We start from the raw sequence: 18,699 nt of genomic DNA on the forward strand, positions 1-18,699 counted from the left end.
TGAATTATGTGGAAAGAGTATTTAATGTTAGAATGCGTTTCGAATTGATTGTGGATATTGTTGGAATAGTTGTTGGTATTGTTGTTGATGAATTTGGCCGAGTTGAATTCTCGGGGTTGTGCATTTACAGGGGAAATGCTGCCCAAATTTTCGTAGAATTATGTGTTAGTTTGGAAATGAACTCCTAAATTCCTATAGTTAATGTTGGTATCTATAGATGTTATGTAGATCTTGGGGAGTCCGAGACATAAGTTTGATTTGGATTAGCTTTGAGAGCGAGCGAGGTATGTAAAGCTTATCCTTCTTTCCTTTCGGCATGTCCTAGACGCAAGTAAGTTATGATGTATTATGAGCTTCGGGGGAAATTCTATTCGTAAAATCCGAGCATGTTTACGATGCTTATTTGCTTCGATGTTGGCACCTCTATAAGGTCAAGCTATGGCTTCTATGTCTTTGCATGATTGGTTTTCAAACGTTGCGCCATGAGTTTGTTTTTCAAAAGAGTTTTATAACTACGAACGTCCGTAACTTTCACGAGCGAACCGGATGGCTTTGATATGCTCGTAAATGATTCTATAACGTATAATGACTATGACTTTCATAGGCGGGCCCGGATTGGGTTGACGCTCGTCCGTGGGTCCCGCGACTTTCTTCTGTATAGTTCTGATGGCTTTTGAAAGAATTCGATATGACTATCTTTCCGACCCCCGAGTATGATTACTTATTTGTCTGTTGAGTCTGAAATAAGGATTTTTATGTACGTGATTTTGATACGTAACTATGATTTCTGAAGTTTGGTTTGATATGTTCCCGAGTGATATTCGGAAGAAAATCTAATTTGACTACTGTTTTGGCTTATAAATGATGGTTCGTTTTGATTAACCTATTAAGTCTTTGAAAATGTTTTAAACTGTATTTGGTTACATCATGATTCTGTTCGTGTATTTTGTTGTTACATTTTTCGCAAGTCCGTGTAGGTATGTTATCGTGCGCACTATGTTGTATTCTAAGTATGATGTGTATTCGGATTATGATGTGTCCGGTACACCGCCCCCTTTCGGCCGGGTCGTGTATATATGCTACGTTATATGTTATATGTATGGATTACGGAATATGATCGGTTGGAATCGAGCGGTGGTGGGGCAGTAAACCCGGTGGTGGGGCAAACCCGGTGGTGGGGCAAACCCAATAATGAGGCAAAATTCCACATTGGGTTAGGCAAATCCCACATTGGTTTAGGCAAATCCACACTGGTTTCGGCAAATCCCACATTGGTTTAGGCAAATCCCACATTGGTTTAGGCGAATCCCACATCGGTTAAGGTCAGCTCATATGATAAGTTATGATGTTATGATGTGCTACGGTATGTATATGTATGATCTGTATTTCAGGAGTAAGCGTGTTGGCATTCTGATTATTATATTTGTCTTCTGTACCTTTGTTGTCCGATTTGTGTTTCAGATGCAAACACTTTTGTTTTCGGGTTGTTATGCTCACTTTCTGTAACCCCTACTTCGATTATGATCTCATTTTCCGTATTCCATGCTTTGCATACTCAGTACATATTCCGTGCGACCCCTTTCTTCGGCCGCGCTTCGTGCCGCGGTACAGACGCACAGTTCGGTGATCCGCCAGTCTAGGACACCTATTCTGCTGTTGGAGCGCTCCCTTTATTCCGGAGCCTACATTTTGGTATATATCCTCCCGTTGTATATGTATTTGTGTATTCAGGGGTACGGCGGGGGCTTTCCGTCCGTCATATGATTTCGTTGTTGTTTAGAGGTCCGTAGACATAGATGTGGGTTATGTATAGTTGTGTTCGGATGCGTTGTGTGAGTTGTGTTTGGGCGGCCCGTCGCCGTAGCGCCTTGTACGCGTGTATGTATTCTTTGATACGTTATGTATATTATAACACGGTGCAGAAAAGCCCGTGCGCTTATATGTTTGTATGCGTTAGCTTGGAGCCACGTCTGATATTTATAAATGTATGAGTCGTTTGTATGCCGAATCTGGTTAATGAGCGCGTATGGGTGCCCAGCTCGGGCATTAGTCGCGGCCTACGGGGTTGGGTCGTGACAAAAGTCATGTGTGGAAAAGATTTACAAAAATGAAGAATGCTCTTTAAAGAAGGGAGTGGTTTGAAAAGAAAAGAGCATACTTTTAGGATGGACTATACTAGATCTTCAAACCTAAAGGGTGAAAAGATGATACTCTAGCAAGGATCAATGAGGTTAAAGGTAAAACTCTCTCTCTATCTTGATGAACTTTTTTATTTTATTGACTTGTTTGTGAAGTTTCGTCAGAAGAGGAGTCTTAAAAAAGAGGACAATTGGAGGAAACCTCATTGGGCAACTATTTGGTATGAAGTCAGATCTTGTACTTCCTTCAAGGACGATATGTATACGTGGCTCATGCTTATTCTTGGGCTTTCTAAAGCCATGGAGGTAACTTCTTGGTGTAATAAATATAGTAGTAGAACTTCTATCCATTCATGTGATGTTTTCTTAGTGTTATTACTAGATTTCATTTTGGGCGAACATGATGCATGTTTGCAAATTGGTGTGAGGGATACCTTTGTATTCTACCTCGGTGTGGACTTGGTAGTGAGTCCTTTCTTGAGATGGACTAGTGCAACGATTAGGGTCTTGACTTGGGTTGATGTTGTTTGTTATCTTGCACTTAGTCATGAGGGTTATCCCTTGTTTCTTGACTTAAGGGGAGAAGTGTGCTTTTTGATTGCTAAGCCCAATGAGAACTTGCATGCTTGATTTTCTAAATGCATTGGTTCTTTTGATTTACCCTTTTTTCAAAGTGTCTTGAGTAGCCAAGTGTCTTTGACAATATTTGGATGCATACTCTTTCTAGATTCTTATGGTGCTTGGTTATATCATAAGAGTGAGCCATTTAGTGTGTTGGTTGCGTACTATGCTTACTTTAGGTATTTTCATCCACCTTATGATGATTACCTTGTTTTGTTAATGAGATGACATACACTTATTCTCCTTTATGTTTTGCAAGGTATAAATTCGAGGTTGAATTCTCTGCAAGCGAAGCCGAGTTAGGGAGTCCGTGGACTTTTCATCAAGTCGCTACTTTGGAGGCTTATAGGGTGTTTGGCATGAAGGCTTGAAGCTCAAGAACATGCTAAAATGGAAGTAGAAGACTCCACTTGAGAGAATACTTGGAGTAGGGAAAAAGAAGCTATTTATGCAAAGAGGCTATGCTTAAAAGACAAGTCATCATCTCTAAGAAGACTAAGAAGGCTCTTATTTTATTAAGGGTATATATGTAATAGTCATATTAGTCCTCTTAGCCTTAGCCTAGTTTAGTATAAATACTAGTCTATATCCTTTCATTCCTTAAATTATGTTAAATATTGTTGTTTTTCTCATTGAGAGACTAGGAAGAAGTTTGGTGAAGCTTTCATTGATACTTTGTTTTGGAAAGGTCAATTGCAAGGGTGAAATTAATTCCCTTGAGGTCTATGTTACAGATTCGGTGCTTGTTTTGGCTCTATTAATTGAGGGTATAGGCTTTAACATAGCCTTTATTTACAATTAATCACATTTCTGGTGTCAATCTTATATCCTTTACTTTATTGTTCTTAGTTATGGTTTCTTCCGCATTTCAATATTGTATCACTATTCCACAGTACTTATGTCCCTTTTATCGAGGCACTGCATTTCACGATGCAGGTACAGATACTTAGAACGGCGAGACTGCTCATTAGGATCTTTACCTATTAGCTTAGATGAGCCCCACTTGCTATTCAGAGTGTTATCTTGATTTTAGTTTATTAGTATTTTGGGTATGTCAGGACCTTGTCCTGGTAAACTTTTTGGTTCAGATTATGTTAGAGGCTTCATAGACGAGCATGTCATGTCAGTTTTACAGATGTCGTCTTTATCCTATTTTGGCTATGTATTTTATGTTTTAAAACTAATGCAGTTATTCATTTATGCAAACTTATGAGTATTTTCAGGATTTAATCTACCTTATGATTTATCTTTCTGTACAGTTTATGTGATTTATCTTTCCGTAAAGTTTATGTCATGTATGTGGTCCACCTTGTCAAGTTCAAGCACTAAGTGTCGATCCGCCCAGGCCCAAATTCGGGGTGTGACACTTGCGGCGTTTGACAATGTGTTTTCCAAGGATTCTTGGTACTAATGGCAGCTTTGGAAGGTGTGAATGAAAGATAAGTAGAATCAGGGTATTTTACTGGTACAGATTTGGGAATGAATTGCAGCTACAGCTAAGATATTGTGGTGGCGATCAAGGTATTGGTGTAATCAATTAATTACGTTCAGAAGTGTGATTATAATCAAAATCAGGTATTCCATACGAAAATAGTTCGGATAAATGAGAACCAACTGAGGAGGTTCCGGATATGAATAATAGAAAAAAAAAAGTAGAAGAATGCTTTGAGGCGAAAGTTAAAGAGGAATTTGAAAGTTTTAGCAAACAAAAAGTACTATCGGTGTAATCCTTGTCCAGGGATGCTTACATGAGGTTTATGATGGATATCTATAACTACTCGGCAGTTGTGGTATTCTTTACCCGTTCGAGGACGAATGTTTGTTTAAGTGGTAGATGATGTTGAGCATTAGGACTCCTTTTCCCTAAATGACCCTTCCTATAGCTTTAAAATGATGTTTGTGACTTAGGGGGATGAATGGCATGGTTCAAGAGGCAATCAGGTGAGTATCGGAGAAGACAATCTAAAATTTAGAAGTTTTTAAGTTGAAATAAAGAAAGGATTGACCAAAGCCAACATCCGGGGTTAACGAACTCAGATCGAGTTTTGAAAGTTCTGTTAGGTCCGAAACATGATTTATGACTTCGTTGGATAGTTTGATTGAATCTCAAGGGACTCGGAAGTGATTCAAACACTTGAGTGGCATTCTAGTAGAAATGGAAGTTAAGATGTGATCACGGTCAAAGAGTTGACTAGACAGCAAAATTTTTAGATGAACTGAGTACAATAAATCTCTCCTCAATATGACTATAAAAAGGGAGTGTTTGAGACGAATCTAAGTGAAACAATGTCTTACTCAGTCTTATACATTTACTGGTATGCACTCATGGCTGATCAATTGAGCAGAGACAACAGATACAAGGAGAAAACTATTCAAAGAATCTAGTTCTTATGACTATCAGGTATGCACCTCCTTCCAATAGAAAGTTGCATAAATATGTCTATACGGTCACAATCTACCCAAGTCAGTTATATAATCCTTTCTTGAGAGAAACCAACTTGAGTTAGCCCCAGAAATATCATAAATCCTCTCCCTTATTTGCAAGTCCATATCTATTGGTCAGTAAAAACCTCAATCCACCTTAAGAGATCATCATAGAAGACTCCCAAAGCCACACATGCTAAGAAATTGAAATATTTATTAGTATAGAACACAAGCAGCGACCCAGGGAGAATGATATAGTGCGACTTTGAAAAAAGAAGGGGAAGATGTTGAACATGGAGAAACATTGGAGGAGTTATTGACAAAAGAGAAGTTCTCAATCAAGAATGTGATGAAACAAGACTGACTTACAACCACATTCAGTGGGTATGAAGAAAGTAGCAAATGAGGATGGTTGAGAGGGGAAAAACACAGATCTTGAAGGTTGAGAGAATACAATAAACGGGATATCTGTAATCACCTTAAAACAAGCTATAGGGACTTACATAAACCAAACGAGCTAAAACAGAGAACCTAGTCCCTATCCTCTCACAATCAATACCAAGCCTAAATCCTACCAAATACCAACCTGATTTCCATATCTTTCCTGGTAGTATTAGATTGATATGTAGCAATCCTTTGATTTGGGTCTTATGACCCTTTTTTTTTTTTTTTTTGTTTTTGGCCATGAGTTTGTTATTGACTAAATGCAATTGATCTTGTTGATACACTTGCTTTTTGATGATGTCAAAAGAAGCACAACCCAATGATTAATAATTCATAAAATGTAGTTTGAAGCAGACTGCATGAGCATAAGTTTTCTGAAGCAAAAGGACACAATTTTCTCACTAAAACCATAAAAAATGAATGCAACTCATTTCTTTCTCTCTTGTATATTTTGGACCTAAAAAAGGTTTAATTTATACTTCTCGGCATTAAGGGATTTAGGGCAAAAGTAGGTTAGGTCTAAAGACACATTTTACCCACAGAGGAAGAGAAGGGCCCAAAAAGTACTCTCTTATGCGAAAAAAATATGGTGGAGAGGTAAGTCTGCCACGAACTTTATACCCAAGTCTGCCACAAACTTTATACCTGATTCCTGCTAATCTACGTAGCAGGGTCTTGCAAAAGTGATAATGCTGCCTTCGAAGCATGAATGTCTTTACAAGTGCTTTAGATAATAAAGGTGTTAACAGATTTTCCAATATGATTTACGGGATGATTAAAAAACCATCACATGAAGTTAATGTCATAAACAGAGGTGTTTCTATCTTTCTCTGAGCGTTGAATGAACTGCACTCTCTTCTATCCCGAACAAAGTTAAACTCTAGCATGAAGCATCATACTCTGCACAAAGTGGAGCATATGTATCACAATACTTAAAGGGCAAGGCACACCCAATGATACCTAATTCTGCATAAGTGGAGTGGCGGGGAGGGAGGGGTGGGGCTGGGTTTGTTGGTACGGGGGTGGAGTTGGGGGTTATGGGGGTGGGGCGTGCGGGGTGGTTGGGGAATGCATTAGTGTGTTTTTGTTAATCCAGAAAATGTTTTCCCTCAAATTTTTATGGAAAACATTTTCACCTATTTAGAGGAAAACATTTTCCAAGATCTTAAGTGCAACCAAACAAGAAAAAATAGGAAAACATTTTCCAAAAAATATTTTCCAGTCATACCAAACACACCCTAAGAATCAACGTTTTGAACAGAAAAAAAAAAAGGAAGAAGATTGAAAGGACTACGAAAAGTTCAGAAGTATACCGTCATAGAAAAGTTGTAGAGCCTGAATATGTTTTTATAAGATTTTAAATTTGTACTGGTATTTACCAGCATGTAATGCGAAGAGTCATATGTTTATTCACGATAATTTGATAAAATTACAATTGAAAAAGAAAAATTTGAACGCAAAATGAATCTTGATAAAGCCAAAAAAAAAAATCTTCCTGAGAAGAAAAAAGACCCAAAAACACTCGAATGAAGAAACAAAACGCTAGAAACAGCAACAGATCATTATTTAGAGATTTTGTTTCTACAAATAATTAAACACAAAGTTACCTTTGCAGGAAATTTAGATAAAAATATTGCAAGCTATGAGAAAGCATTTATACTTAAAAGTCTCACATAAATATAATTTGGTTAGCTGATTGACAGGTATCGAAGAAACAAATTGAAGCTTTAATGAACTTTATAGGCTGCTGTAAATCAAACATTTACTCTGGCGTATAAAAATAACCATGAGCACGTGTTGTAATTTGTTACCAGTGAAGTACTATGGCCACCCCTATCAAAGTCTTGTAGCTACTCTGCTTTTTGTCCGGTAAAAGTTGCACGAATCCTAGAAATCAACGGGTAAACTACTCAAGAAAGCTAAGGTAAGAGGAGATGTGGACTTTCCAAACAAAGAACACCACTGAGGAAGCTTCCCAAGTACTGTTTCAGTTGGGGAAGTTATTCTATCAACATCTGTCCGCAGTTTTAGCAAGGGTTGCTCTGTGTTGCTATCCTTCTTGTGGGACTTATGAGTATGATTGTCGGCCCAGAAAAGTGTCAGACTGAATTCCCTTGGTGCCTTTTTCCCTCCTGAAAACTGAATTATGTGCCATCCATCTGCATTACTCTTGTCACCTATTGGAACTAACTCCTCATGACCGTCTGCACCAACATCAATCCCCACAAAGTTGGGGGAACAAAAGATCAAAAGAACAGTGGAAAGAAATCCATTCTTATGACAAGCTTTTAATAATATAGCCGTAATCTATCATTACACGCAACTATCTCCAGTATAGAAAGAGTGTATCCATTATTCACTTATTACTAGACACGTCAAAAATACTAAGCATAACAGACAAACTCCCTGCTTCCTAGATTCCAAATGGCAATTGTTGCTTACTGACAAAATGACATAAAACAAAACAAAATTGACAACGTCAACATATGTAGGAAGATAATCAATTTATTAGGCCTTTTTTTCCTTTTGTGGAGTATCCTATGTATTATATGTGAAATTAACAATAGATAACACACGTGTTCTCGGCTATGATTATTATGCAGGAGTGACAATGTACTCTGTGTATTGGTGAACAAGTGATCAGTTTCGTTTCGACAATTTGACCCGAAGATTCTTGAGGAGCCCCTAGGAGGCTCATTTCGGTTCTCCACCTGGTTATGCTCCAAAGTGTTTGTAATCTATATAATTCGCTTAGCTTACTTATTATCAAGCCAATAATATAAAACACCTTAGTGCGTAAAAGTTATCACCTTGCTTTATTTCTCTAGATAAGTTCAAAAGAAAAAAGCTGGTCTTAGTGATTACCTCTTTTTACGCTTCCGATATGGGGCTAAATTTCGAAATGTAGGACCAAGAGCAGAAAGAGAGAATTGTTTCACTATAAGAGACAGAAAGAGAAGTATTTCAACTATCTGATACAAGTACTGGAACTTGGTTATAGAGATCACTTCTAGACAAAATTCAACCAACTTCATAAAGTAGTTGTATCTCTCGTCTCCAATTATATACATGATTCAAACCAAGGTCACAAAACCTCCTCTCCACCCCCACCCCACCCCCCACCCCCACCCCCTCCTCTATACCCTCTAAATGATAAGAACAACAACCATTTTACGGTAATTTTCTCAACTTATTTTGCAAACTTGTCGCCCCTGCACAAGAATGTGGTCTAGAGAGCATGAGAAGGATTGAGCTTTAACCTCAGCCCACCCAAGAAACCATTCTCTTCCAACAACTATAGAAAAGTTTATTATTTAGATCTTACTAAACCATTTCTAGTGAGCATCATTTTAAGGGAGTAAAGCTTTTATGTAACTGATGGGGCAAGGACCAAGGACATGAAGCATGTGGGCTACATTAAGTTAGCATGAGGAGCAATTTTAACTACAACAGAACTAAGAGCTAATTATGGAATCTCCTTAGCACGATGCACGACTTGAACCAAACAAATTTCTCTAAATTGTTTTCTAGCAAGTCGAGTAGACTACATAAAATATCTACCTATCAGTTCTGAGTGGAGACATCTAACAGTGGAAATAGTTTGATAAGAGCACAAAGTTAGACCACCACAAAGTCAGACCAGGCTAGAATTATAGAATTAACAAAAATAAATCCCTTAAAACCTTTGGTTAGCAACTTAGCATGATATGATAATGATACTGGCCAGGCCTCATCTAGAACCTTGATCTTGTTAAGAACGAAGATATAACAGACCATCTTGTTAATTTTATGCAACTTCTGTAAGAACCTAGCCATCTATCTACAAGAGTATAAAGACGAAGAACAATGATAACAGTCTGTGGCCTTTTTAGGTGAAGGGGGCAAAAGCCTGATGAAAGCTCATGCTATCTCAAGCATATGAAAAACTCACTTTGTCCAGGTAAATAGATTTTTTTATTTTAAAAAAGGCGGCTCATATGCATCATCTCTCCAAATAGACTAATAGCCTGTTTGGCCAAGCTTCTAAAATCAGCTTATTTTGAAAAGTACTTTTTTCATAAGTGATTTTCAAGAAAGTGCTTTTGGCGAAACGCAGTTTGTGTGTGGCCAATTTATTTAAAAAAGCACTTTTGAGTAGCAGTTAGTGTTTGGCCAAGCTTTTAAAAAGTGCTTCTAAGCGTATTTTTCTCAAAAGTGCTTTTCAAAAAAAGTGCTTTTTGGGCAAAAGCAATTTTTTTTAGCTTCTGAAAAACAGCTTCTGCTACTCCCCAGAAGCACTTATTTTCTCCCAAAAGCTTGGCCAAACACCTCACTTTTTTAAAATAAGCCCTTTTGGGAAAAAATAAGCTTGGCCAAACAGACTATAAGCTATAATAACAGTCCTAAACAATGAACTGTGGACACAATGGGAAAAGCAAGATCGGAAAAGAAGTTTCTTCTGTATATTAGCCTTGTTGAATAGGAATGTAGTTCTATGGGAAAATACTTTCACCGTCTAACTGAATCATTTTGGCACTTCAAGTTCTTTGGAGAACTATTCGAGACAGTTCACATTGAGAGAAACGTAACCCTCTGAAATCCGAAAATTCGACAGCTAGTGAAACTTATCAAATGGATCAGTGCAAGGAGATAAAGAAAAGGTAATGACAACCTTCACAAGTATTAGTTAGTACCTTTCAACTGGAAATCCTCGACTTCATCAGCATTGATACCCAGAGTCCAGCGTGTGGAAACTTTTGTGTCAATGGATACATGAGTAACTCTATTGTCACCCTTGGTATCATTCTCAACACGAAACAGAGGAATATCTGGCTCATGCCAGCCAATATTAGCATTTTTGTCGCTCCAACAACCATACTTGACCGAAAATGTTACAAAATCAAGAGGCTTATCAGAGCCGCAAGTAAATCCTTCTCCAATCTGTTCAACCTCCTTAACCAGATTTCCTGGAGTAGTTGAAAATAAAGAAATGTGAGAGGCTGGTTCTTGCTTTTTGCCATTGGCTGCTGTCATATCTACAACATGCACAACCTGAAAATAAGAGTTCAAATAGTCATCAAATTTTCACATGGTATGCTACCTCTGTGCAAATTTCATTATCATATAGTATTTTAAGGAGAATTGGACCTTAAAGTAGAGAAAATATTACTCCCTCCGTCCCGATTTATGTGATATAGTTTGACTAGGCACAAAGTTTAAGAAAGAAAGGAAGACTTCTGAAACTTGTGGTCTAAAACAAGTCAAAGATATTTTTGTAGTTGTAAATCATTTCATTAAGGGTAAAATGGGAAGTTTAAAGTTAAAATAAATTTCTAATAGAAAAGTATCATTCTTTTTGAGACAGACTAAAAAGGAAAGTGTATCACATAAATTGGGACAGAGGGAGCTAAAGGATATAAGTATGTCCTGCGAAGAACTTTTGAAGTAATATGCTCCTTACATCTTCACTAGTGGAGTATGACTATGCACAAAGAGCTTATCTAATTTAAAATGATTTGTGTATTATATCGGTAAGTGAAAGGACATAGGGGCTTCAAGAGGAGCGGGAGAAGAAGTCACTTAGTGAATTGGTGGATCACACACTTAAGAGACAGGGTCATGCCTGACTCTTTTGAAAGCATTAAAGTGTTGAAAGAGTGAAGTCTAGAGAGTCCAGTAAATGTGAGGTCGTGTTGTTTTCTTCTTTGCCGGAGTAGTTGCTAAATCCATTTAATTTTTATTTTTTGGTAAGGTAAAATTTAAAATGAAAAATATAAATTATATCCATCAAATTCCCCCTTCATTTATGGTTACCTGATGCCATGGAGGGGCCTACTCCTATTTTAGCTCTTATACATGTTGCTAATATGCAGCAGCGGAATTTTTATTGTAGCTCGGTTTAGACTATTAAAACCGTCGACATGACCAATAGATATGATGATCAAAGAATTCAATTAATAATCAATGGACACTGATTGTTTCATTAATGAAGCACAAAAAGTGAAAATCAAACAGGAGCATCTCCCGGTTCTTCCAACTTCTTTTTGATGAAGATAATTATTTTATTGATATAACGGAACAACCCCTGCATCCATAGTGTATAAAGAAGTAGAGAATCCTAAATAAAGTCTTGCTCTATACAAAGTGCATTCAATCATCGACACTGATTGTTGATTGGATATCATAAGTGTTCCATGGTTCTCCCAACTTATGGATAAAGCAAGGTAAAAGATTGGCACCTAAGCTGAGTTGTGATTCAACATCAAGATTTGTTATTTTGCAGTTTGCATGGAAGATTGATCATTCATCAACTTACATTTACAGCTCTGGCAGTATCTTCAGTAAATGGTGGAACAACACCTAGTTGAACCATAGCGAGCGAGATGCCAAACAGAAGACAGGTCGTTATAATAAGTGGCACCTTTGCACCTGAAACTCAAAATGAGATTTTGATTTAAACTTGTGCATCAACTACCAAACAATAGCCACACCTAGTTATTTCTATGAGATTTTAATTGCACTCACTGCAAGATTAAGTAATTAACTTTAGATGAGATTCTTGTCAGTCGTGTGGTCTTCTTGTAACTGTTTCGATGGGGGAGGGTGGATAAGTAGGTAGCTGGATCTTGTAATAGAAACCTGGTGATTATTTGTCTGGATTGTGGAAGTGATTACTTTTTAGATATGCTAATTTAAAGGCTATCAACATACCACCGTGCAAATTTAAATATGTGGTTAAGTTTATCTGTAGTGTTAAATCAAAGAAACATATACAACTAGGGCATTAGGTATTGTACCCTTACTTGATGAAACAACATCAATCCAATAGGGGCCAGATCTGTAAGAGTATGAGGATCAAGAATGAAATGAATCATAGACAGCAGTCAAGATCCTAATGAAGTTCCAATTCCAATAGAAACTAAAACAATATACTAAATAAAAATAATGTGCATTAAACCTTGTCAATATAGCAATTTGGACCTCTCTCAATAGACAGAAGCTACCAAATATAGAAAAAAGCAACTAGTTTCACATCATACTGAGTTATGATTTGGAACAGAACTTTATGCAAGATGTGCTGCACACTGAACCATTCTAAAGCATTTCAAGTCCTGTATAACACTGCATTACAGTAAAATCAGCACAAAACCAAAAGAAATCTTCCAAATATTTAAATTTAGAAGCACGATTATCCATTCAACTTTTTACTTCAATCAACACTCAAGGAATATTTTATTAACAGATTACAACAACCTACCCAATGAAATCCCACAAAGTGAGGTCTAGGGAGGGTAGAATGAACGCAGACCTTACCCCTACCTTGGGAGGTAGAGAGGCTGTTTCTGGTTGACCCTCGGCACAAGGAGAAGCAATTCAAAGCAGTATAAAAAGCCACAAATTACCACAAAAATTGAAGTGCAAGAAACAACAAATATTAGCAGAAATCGAAGGAAAAGAAACTACAAGAGTCATACTACGACTACTAGTATGAAAGGATAAGTAGGACAACGCTCAACTACCTACTAATCTTCTACCCTAATTTGTGTCCTCCATAACCTCCTATCTAAGGTCATATCCTCCGTAAGCTGCACCTGCACCATCTCCTGCCTAATCACCTCTCGCCAATACTACTTCGGCCTACTTCTACCTTTCCTGAAACCGTCCATAGCCAACCTCTCACACCTCCGCACTGGACATCCGTGCATCTTCTCTACATATGCCCGAACCATCTCAGCCTCACTTCGCCCATCTTATCCTCCACGGCTCCACCAAGGCCGCTCCCACCTTGTCCGGGATATCTTCATTTCTTGTCCTATCTCTCCCAGTACGCCCACACATCCATCGCAGCATCCTCATTTCCGCAACTTTCATCTTCTGAACGTAAGAGTTCTTGACTGGCCAACACTCCGCCCCATCCAACATAGTTGATCTAACCACCACAGAGTGCCTCACGAATATAATACCGCAACTATGGGGTATCTAGTTACTGGGGCCTCTTAATCTTAATGATTTAGATCCAATCATTAAGTTCATTTGTTTTTTACATCTGAATCTTAATCAGTCATGTTATAGAATCAACAACAACAACATACCCAGTGTATTCCCACATGGTGGGGTCTGGGGAGGGTAGAGTGTACGCAGACCTTACCCCTACCTTGAGAGTTAGGAAGGTTGTTTCTGATAGACCCCCGGCTCAAGAAAAGGTGCCAAGACAACAATAATAATAGGCAGTAATTGCAACATATAATAAGATAAATGACGTTAAAGAAAGCAAGAGAGAAACAAGCAAGCTATATGAGAGAGATAAAAAATAAGCGAGTGAACAAAGATAATAAAACTCCTAATGCGGAAAAGAAATCCTCGCGGCCCCCTACTAGCCCTCTACCCTGATACTCGCCTCCACACCCTCCTATCACCAATCATGTCCTCGATAAGCTGAAGTAGCGCCATATCCTGCCGAATCACCTCTCCCCAGGCCTTCTTTGGCCTAGCCCTCCCTCTCTTTGGGCCCACCACTGCCAGCCTCTCACACCTCCTCACTGGCGCATCAATGCATCTCCGCTGCACATGGCCGAACCATCTCAACCTCCCTTCCCGCATCTTATCCACTACTGGGGCCACACCCACCTTGTCCCGAATCACTTCATTCCGAATCCTATCTCTCCTGGTATGACCGCACATCCATCGCAGCATCCGTATCTCTGCTACCTTCATTTTCTGGACATGAGCTTTCTTCACTCGCCAGCATTCCGTCACACCAAATAGTCATGTTATAGAATATGAGCTGTAAATAGATTCTGGACATATGTAGAAGTTCCTGTAATATTTTCATTTATTGGTTTTTATTTCTTTCCTTGGATAGAATCCTTGTAATCGTATAAATTCTTACATATTCATGAATAAAGTGTATCGACTTCAACCATTGAATTACATATTTTAACCATTAAGTGTTTTTATTAATTCACAACCACTTAACAGGTCTGACTAGATTTGAATGATAAAATAGCAATCACCAATACTCCATCCATTTACCCCTACCGCCGCCAACACCACCATTATCAACTACCAACAACCACCACCCACAGCTGTCATCCTCAATTATAACCACAACCGGTGCCAACCACTACAATCAGCTATCACCACCGCTGGCCACCATTTAATCATCACCATTACCACAACAGCTACCAACAGCTACCGATCACTATGGACTATCACCACTATCAAGCACCACTACATATCCAACCACCGTCATCATTCACCGCCATCATTAACTATCACTATCATCCACCACAAATATCAGCCACCACCACCAACTACCACCATCACCATTAGTTACCATCCACAACCACCATCATTAACCAACACCATCCTCAATCGGCACCCACGACCACCACCAGCCGCCATATAATTTTTTAAAAATATTTTATTAATATGGTATTATATTAATTTAGTACTTTGTTTGAATGTTATATATATTAATTTTTAAACGAAGACAAGTCTTATACATTTAGAGGTTGAAAATAAACAGTCTTAATTATTTAGTAATCAGATCTTAATACAATATCTTAATATGTGTATTAAAATTCAAAACATTTAAATCTAAATGTACATCTGAATATTCAAATATGGATTCAGATTTAGACGTCTTAGTCTTAATAAAAACAAATGAGGCCTTAGTCCCTGGTCTTTGCCTTCCCTATTTGTGGTCATGTCTTTTTTTTTTTTTTTTTTTTTTTTTTTTTGAAATTGGTAACTATGTTTGTGGTCATGTCTTTAAGGTTAATAGTTAAGATTACCCATGTGTGACGGTACATAATAAAACCACTATTATAAGCAGAATAGAAAGCTAACATTATTTGTTGTCTCGCAACCCAGATGATTAGGTCCTCGTCCTTCATTCTAGACCCCATTCAAAAGCTTTGCGAGAATATACAAGGTCATGATATCCAACAACTAAAAAATTGTGGATAAAAACTAGGTCTTTTTTATTAATTATTCATCTTAAGGAAGTATGCAGACAAACTATGTCAAGAAAAACCCTAAATTATGTAGTAGTAAAGGGCTTGGGGACTCTGTACGACCGAAGTCATTTTTCAAGAAAAAATAAGTCATTTTCTAGAAAGTATTTTCCTGAAAAATGGCCCAACCCCCTGCGCTGGTACTTGCAAAGATTGATGGTAATATTAGCAACTTCGGGTAGTGTTTTGACAAAATTGATAATAATTTCTAACCGTTGGTTGGGACAGTAATATGACATTAAGAGTAGAGATAGTGGTGAAGGAAAATGACTTCTGCCTATAAATGAGAGAATTTCCCCCCTTTTAGTAGAAAATGTTTTTCGTGGCAAATATTTTTCGCCAACCAAACATCAAAAAGGACTTACTTTCCTGAAAAAAAATCTGTAGAATATTTTCATTCATACCAAATACACCCTTAGTATGTAAAAGATCAGGATATGGGGTGCTCTTTCTTGAATTCTCCCATTTCTATTGTTTCTTTTAAAGTATGAGGAACAGAAGATGAGAACATGGTGATTTGAAAGTTGACTAGAGGAGGAGATGTTGCTACGACGGTGTTTTTTGTATTATTGGGTGTGGGTGGAGATGAAGAAAATGGAGCAGGGCCCAGCTATGTTGTACACTAAGAGGATTTTGGCAGAAACCTTACTTTATACATATAAACAATATAGAAAAGCAAAAGACATAGCCACCTACCCGATTTAACGCTTGTCATCACAGAAGTACTTTAAATAACAGCCTAACAGATGGGGTACAAAAATAAGAACCAATACTTAGGGGATAAAATGACTAAACAGCCCATAGTCTAAGGACAACTTCGCAAACATAACAAGTCACTATCATCCGCAATTAAAAAAAATGAAAATGCATTAGAGCATACCTGAAATATGAATATATGACAGAAGATATACCAGCGTCAAACATGCTATAGCAGCAATTAATATTGCAAGTATTACATTGCCCAGCCACTCAGGGTTGCTGCCAGGACTCCTGCAAAATGTGAAACATTAAGATATTATTCTCCAGATATATAAATATCACAAATACAACAATAAACACAACAAATCAGACAACAAATTGTTAGCAAGATACCAATGTGTATCTTTTACACAGGAGAAACTATCACCAAAAGTTCACTAGCTTCAAAAGCAATAAAGGCTGGCAGGATTCCCATTACATGGGACTCTCCTATGCCTAAAATTTGTGCAGAGACCAGTGTTCTATATCTGAGACATGAGACCTTCAACAAGTGAAATTGCTGATTTCTTATGATATGAATTTTAGTACGCGAAAAAGTTGTAAAGAGAATAATTGGACTAAGAGAGTGGTATCAGTCATATATGTTATCATGAGATTATTCAAATTTTACAAATGAAACTTCTCTTAATAAGAAGGGGGATCTTTTTTTTTTTTTTTTTTTTGTGATTTAAGTAAGATGCTTCATTCATAAGAGGCATTAAGAAGATGCAGATTACAAAAGAGGTATAGTTCGCTCCAATACATGAAGAAAGAGATGGCTAATACTTTATCAATCATGAAGGTAAATGTAGCATCTATTGACAAGTTGAACGCTTTTCTTCTACCGAGGTTATCCTGTGTCAAACAGACTCCATTGAGGGCTGTCCAGGTGAAACACATCATCTTAGTAACAGTTTAGTCCTCCATATGAGTTTCCATGGCTAATCATCCATCACTCCATTCTGTGACATGATTGTAGCCAATGCCATCTTTTGAGTTACCCCAAGTGACTTTGTCTGCCTGTTGATCTTCTATGCGTTAAACTTCAAGTTTAGCTAGGAGGTCCAGAAGATCAGTAATTTCCCAATCCTGCATATTCCTTTCGAAGTGAAGGTTCCAAGTTTTGTTTTCCCTGTTTTGAGTAATAATGGAATCTAAGCTGTAGGCTATCTAGGATAGGCCAGGGTAGCTAGCCATCAGTGAGGCGTTGCCGAGCCATCTGTCCCTCCAAAATTTAACATGAGCTCAAGGGCCAACTTTAGAAGTTACATTCTGGAAGAAGTCATTCCATTGCTTGCTTACCATGAGGACTGTGATTTGTTTGGTAAACCAGTGACTATGCACTCCATGCTTTGTATTAGTGACCTCCTTCCAAAACCAGGTTCCTCTTACCCATATCTATAACTCAACCCCTCTTCTTGAGTTATTATGTGCTGTTGCATGATTTGGGACTTCCTATAAGTTCATATAACTGCTGAAACCCAAGCCGCTCAAAGGTAGGGAGTAGCTATTGGGATTATCTAAATGATCGTGTTGGGATCAAACATCAAAGTTCACAGTAATAATTAGGGACAGCAATATAAGTATTTGAGTATTTCAAGTTGCTTAAAGTAAGAAAGGTGAAGAAGTTTTTGATATATATGAACACACACACACATTTCATTGAGCATGTCTTTTCTGAAGTTAGCATGTCCCAGTCAGCCAGGTTAATAGAAGATGATACATTATGAGATTCAATTATAAGTATTTCAGCTATTGAGAAATCAGTTATAAAATATAGTTTTCAAGTTTCTTAAAGTAAGTAAAGTTTAGAACTTCTTCCTGATATACACACACACAAACATTTCATTGAACAAGTTTTTTGGAAGTTAGTATGTCTCAGTTTGGCCTCGGATTGAGTAACTACCCACTAAATTGGTTTATTCACTCTTCATTTACTATTTTTCTGATGTAGGTTCAAATATCTAAGACAAGTTGAGCCAACAGGGCTTGAGACAGTGCTCTATTGAGGCCAACAGCTGCTTGTCGGTGACATTTGGTTTGTTAAGACTATTACTCTAGAGTTTATGCTCCATGTACTAAGACAAGAGTTGAGTCAACGGGGCTTGAGACAGTGCTCTAGTGAGGCCCACAGCTGCTTGTCGGTGACATTTGTGTTGTTAAGACTATTACTCTAGAGTTTATGCTCCATGTACTTACTGTCGATCTTAGGGGATGTTATGTTGTGTCTGCATTGAATTTTACTATGCCGTTGATACATTATTGTTGGTTGATGATTATTATTTGTTGAGTATATACATATAATATGCTTATATGTTTTGCATGATTGGGTTAAT

At 37.7% G+C, this 18,699-nt stretch overlaps 1 protein-coding gene across 3 annotated transcripts in view; it reads right to left on the minus strand.

The window, feature by feature from the left end:
- Positions 1-7,154: 7,154 nt before the first annotated feature.
- Positions 7,155-18,699, minus strand: part of LOC132059641 (uncharacterized) — a 41,642-nt gene continuing 30,097 nt past the window's right edge. For 2 of the 3 annotated variants that reach the window (XM_059452322.1, XM_059452324.1), the window contains 4 exons: positions 16,506-16,615; positions 11,923-12,035; positions 10,301-10,658; positions 7,155-7,831 (listed from right to left, as the gene is read on the minus strand). In XM_059452322.1, the coding sequence (XP_059308305.1) occupies positions 7,515-7,831; positions 10,301-10,658; positions 11,923-12,035; positions 16,506-16,615 (898 nt within the window). In that variant the 3' untranslated portion in view covers positions 7,155-7,514. Of the gene's footprint in view, positions 7,832-9,958; positions 10,200-10,300; positions 10,659-11,922; positions 12,036-16,505; positions 16,616-18,699 lie in introns of those variants that run through there. The other variant, XM_059452323.1, reaches the window with a different exon arrangement.

The sequence above is a fragment of the Lycium ferocissimum genome, chromosome 6 (genome assembly GCF_029784015.1).
Source record: "Lycium ferocissimum isolate CSIRO_LF1 chromosome 6, AGI_CSIRO_Lferr_CH_V1, whole genome shotgun sequence".
In the NCBI taxonomy this organism is placed as follows: Eukaryota; Viridiplantae; Streptophyta; class Magnoliopsida; order Solanales; family Solanaceae; genus Lycium; species Lycium ferocissimum.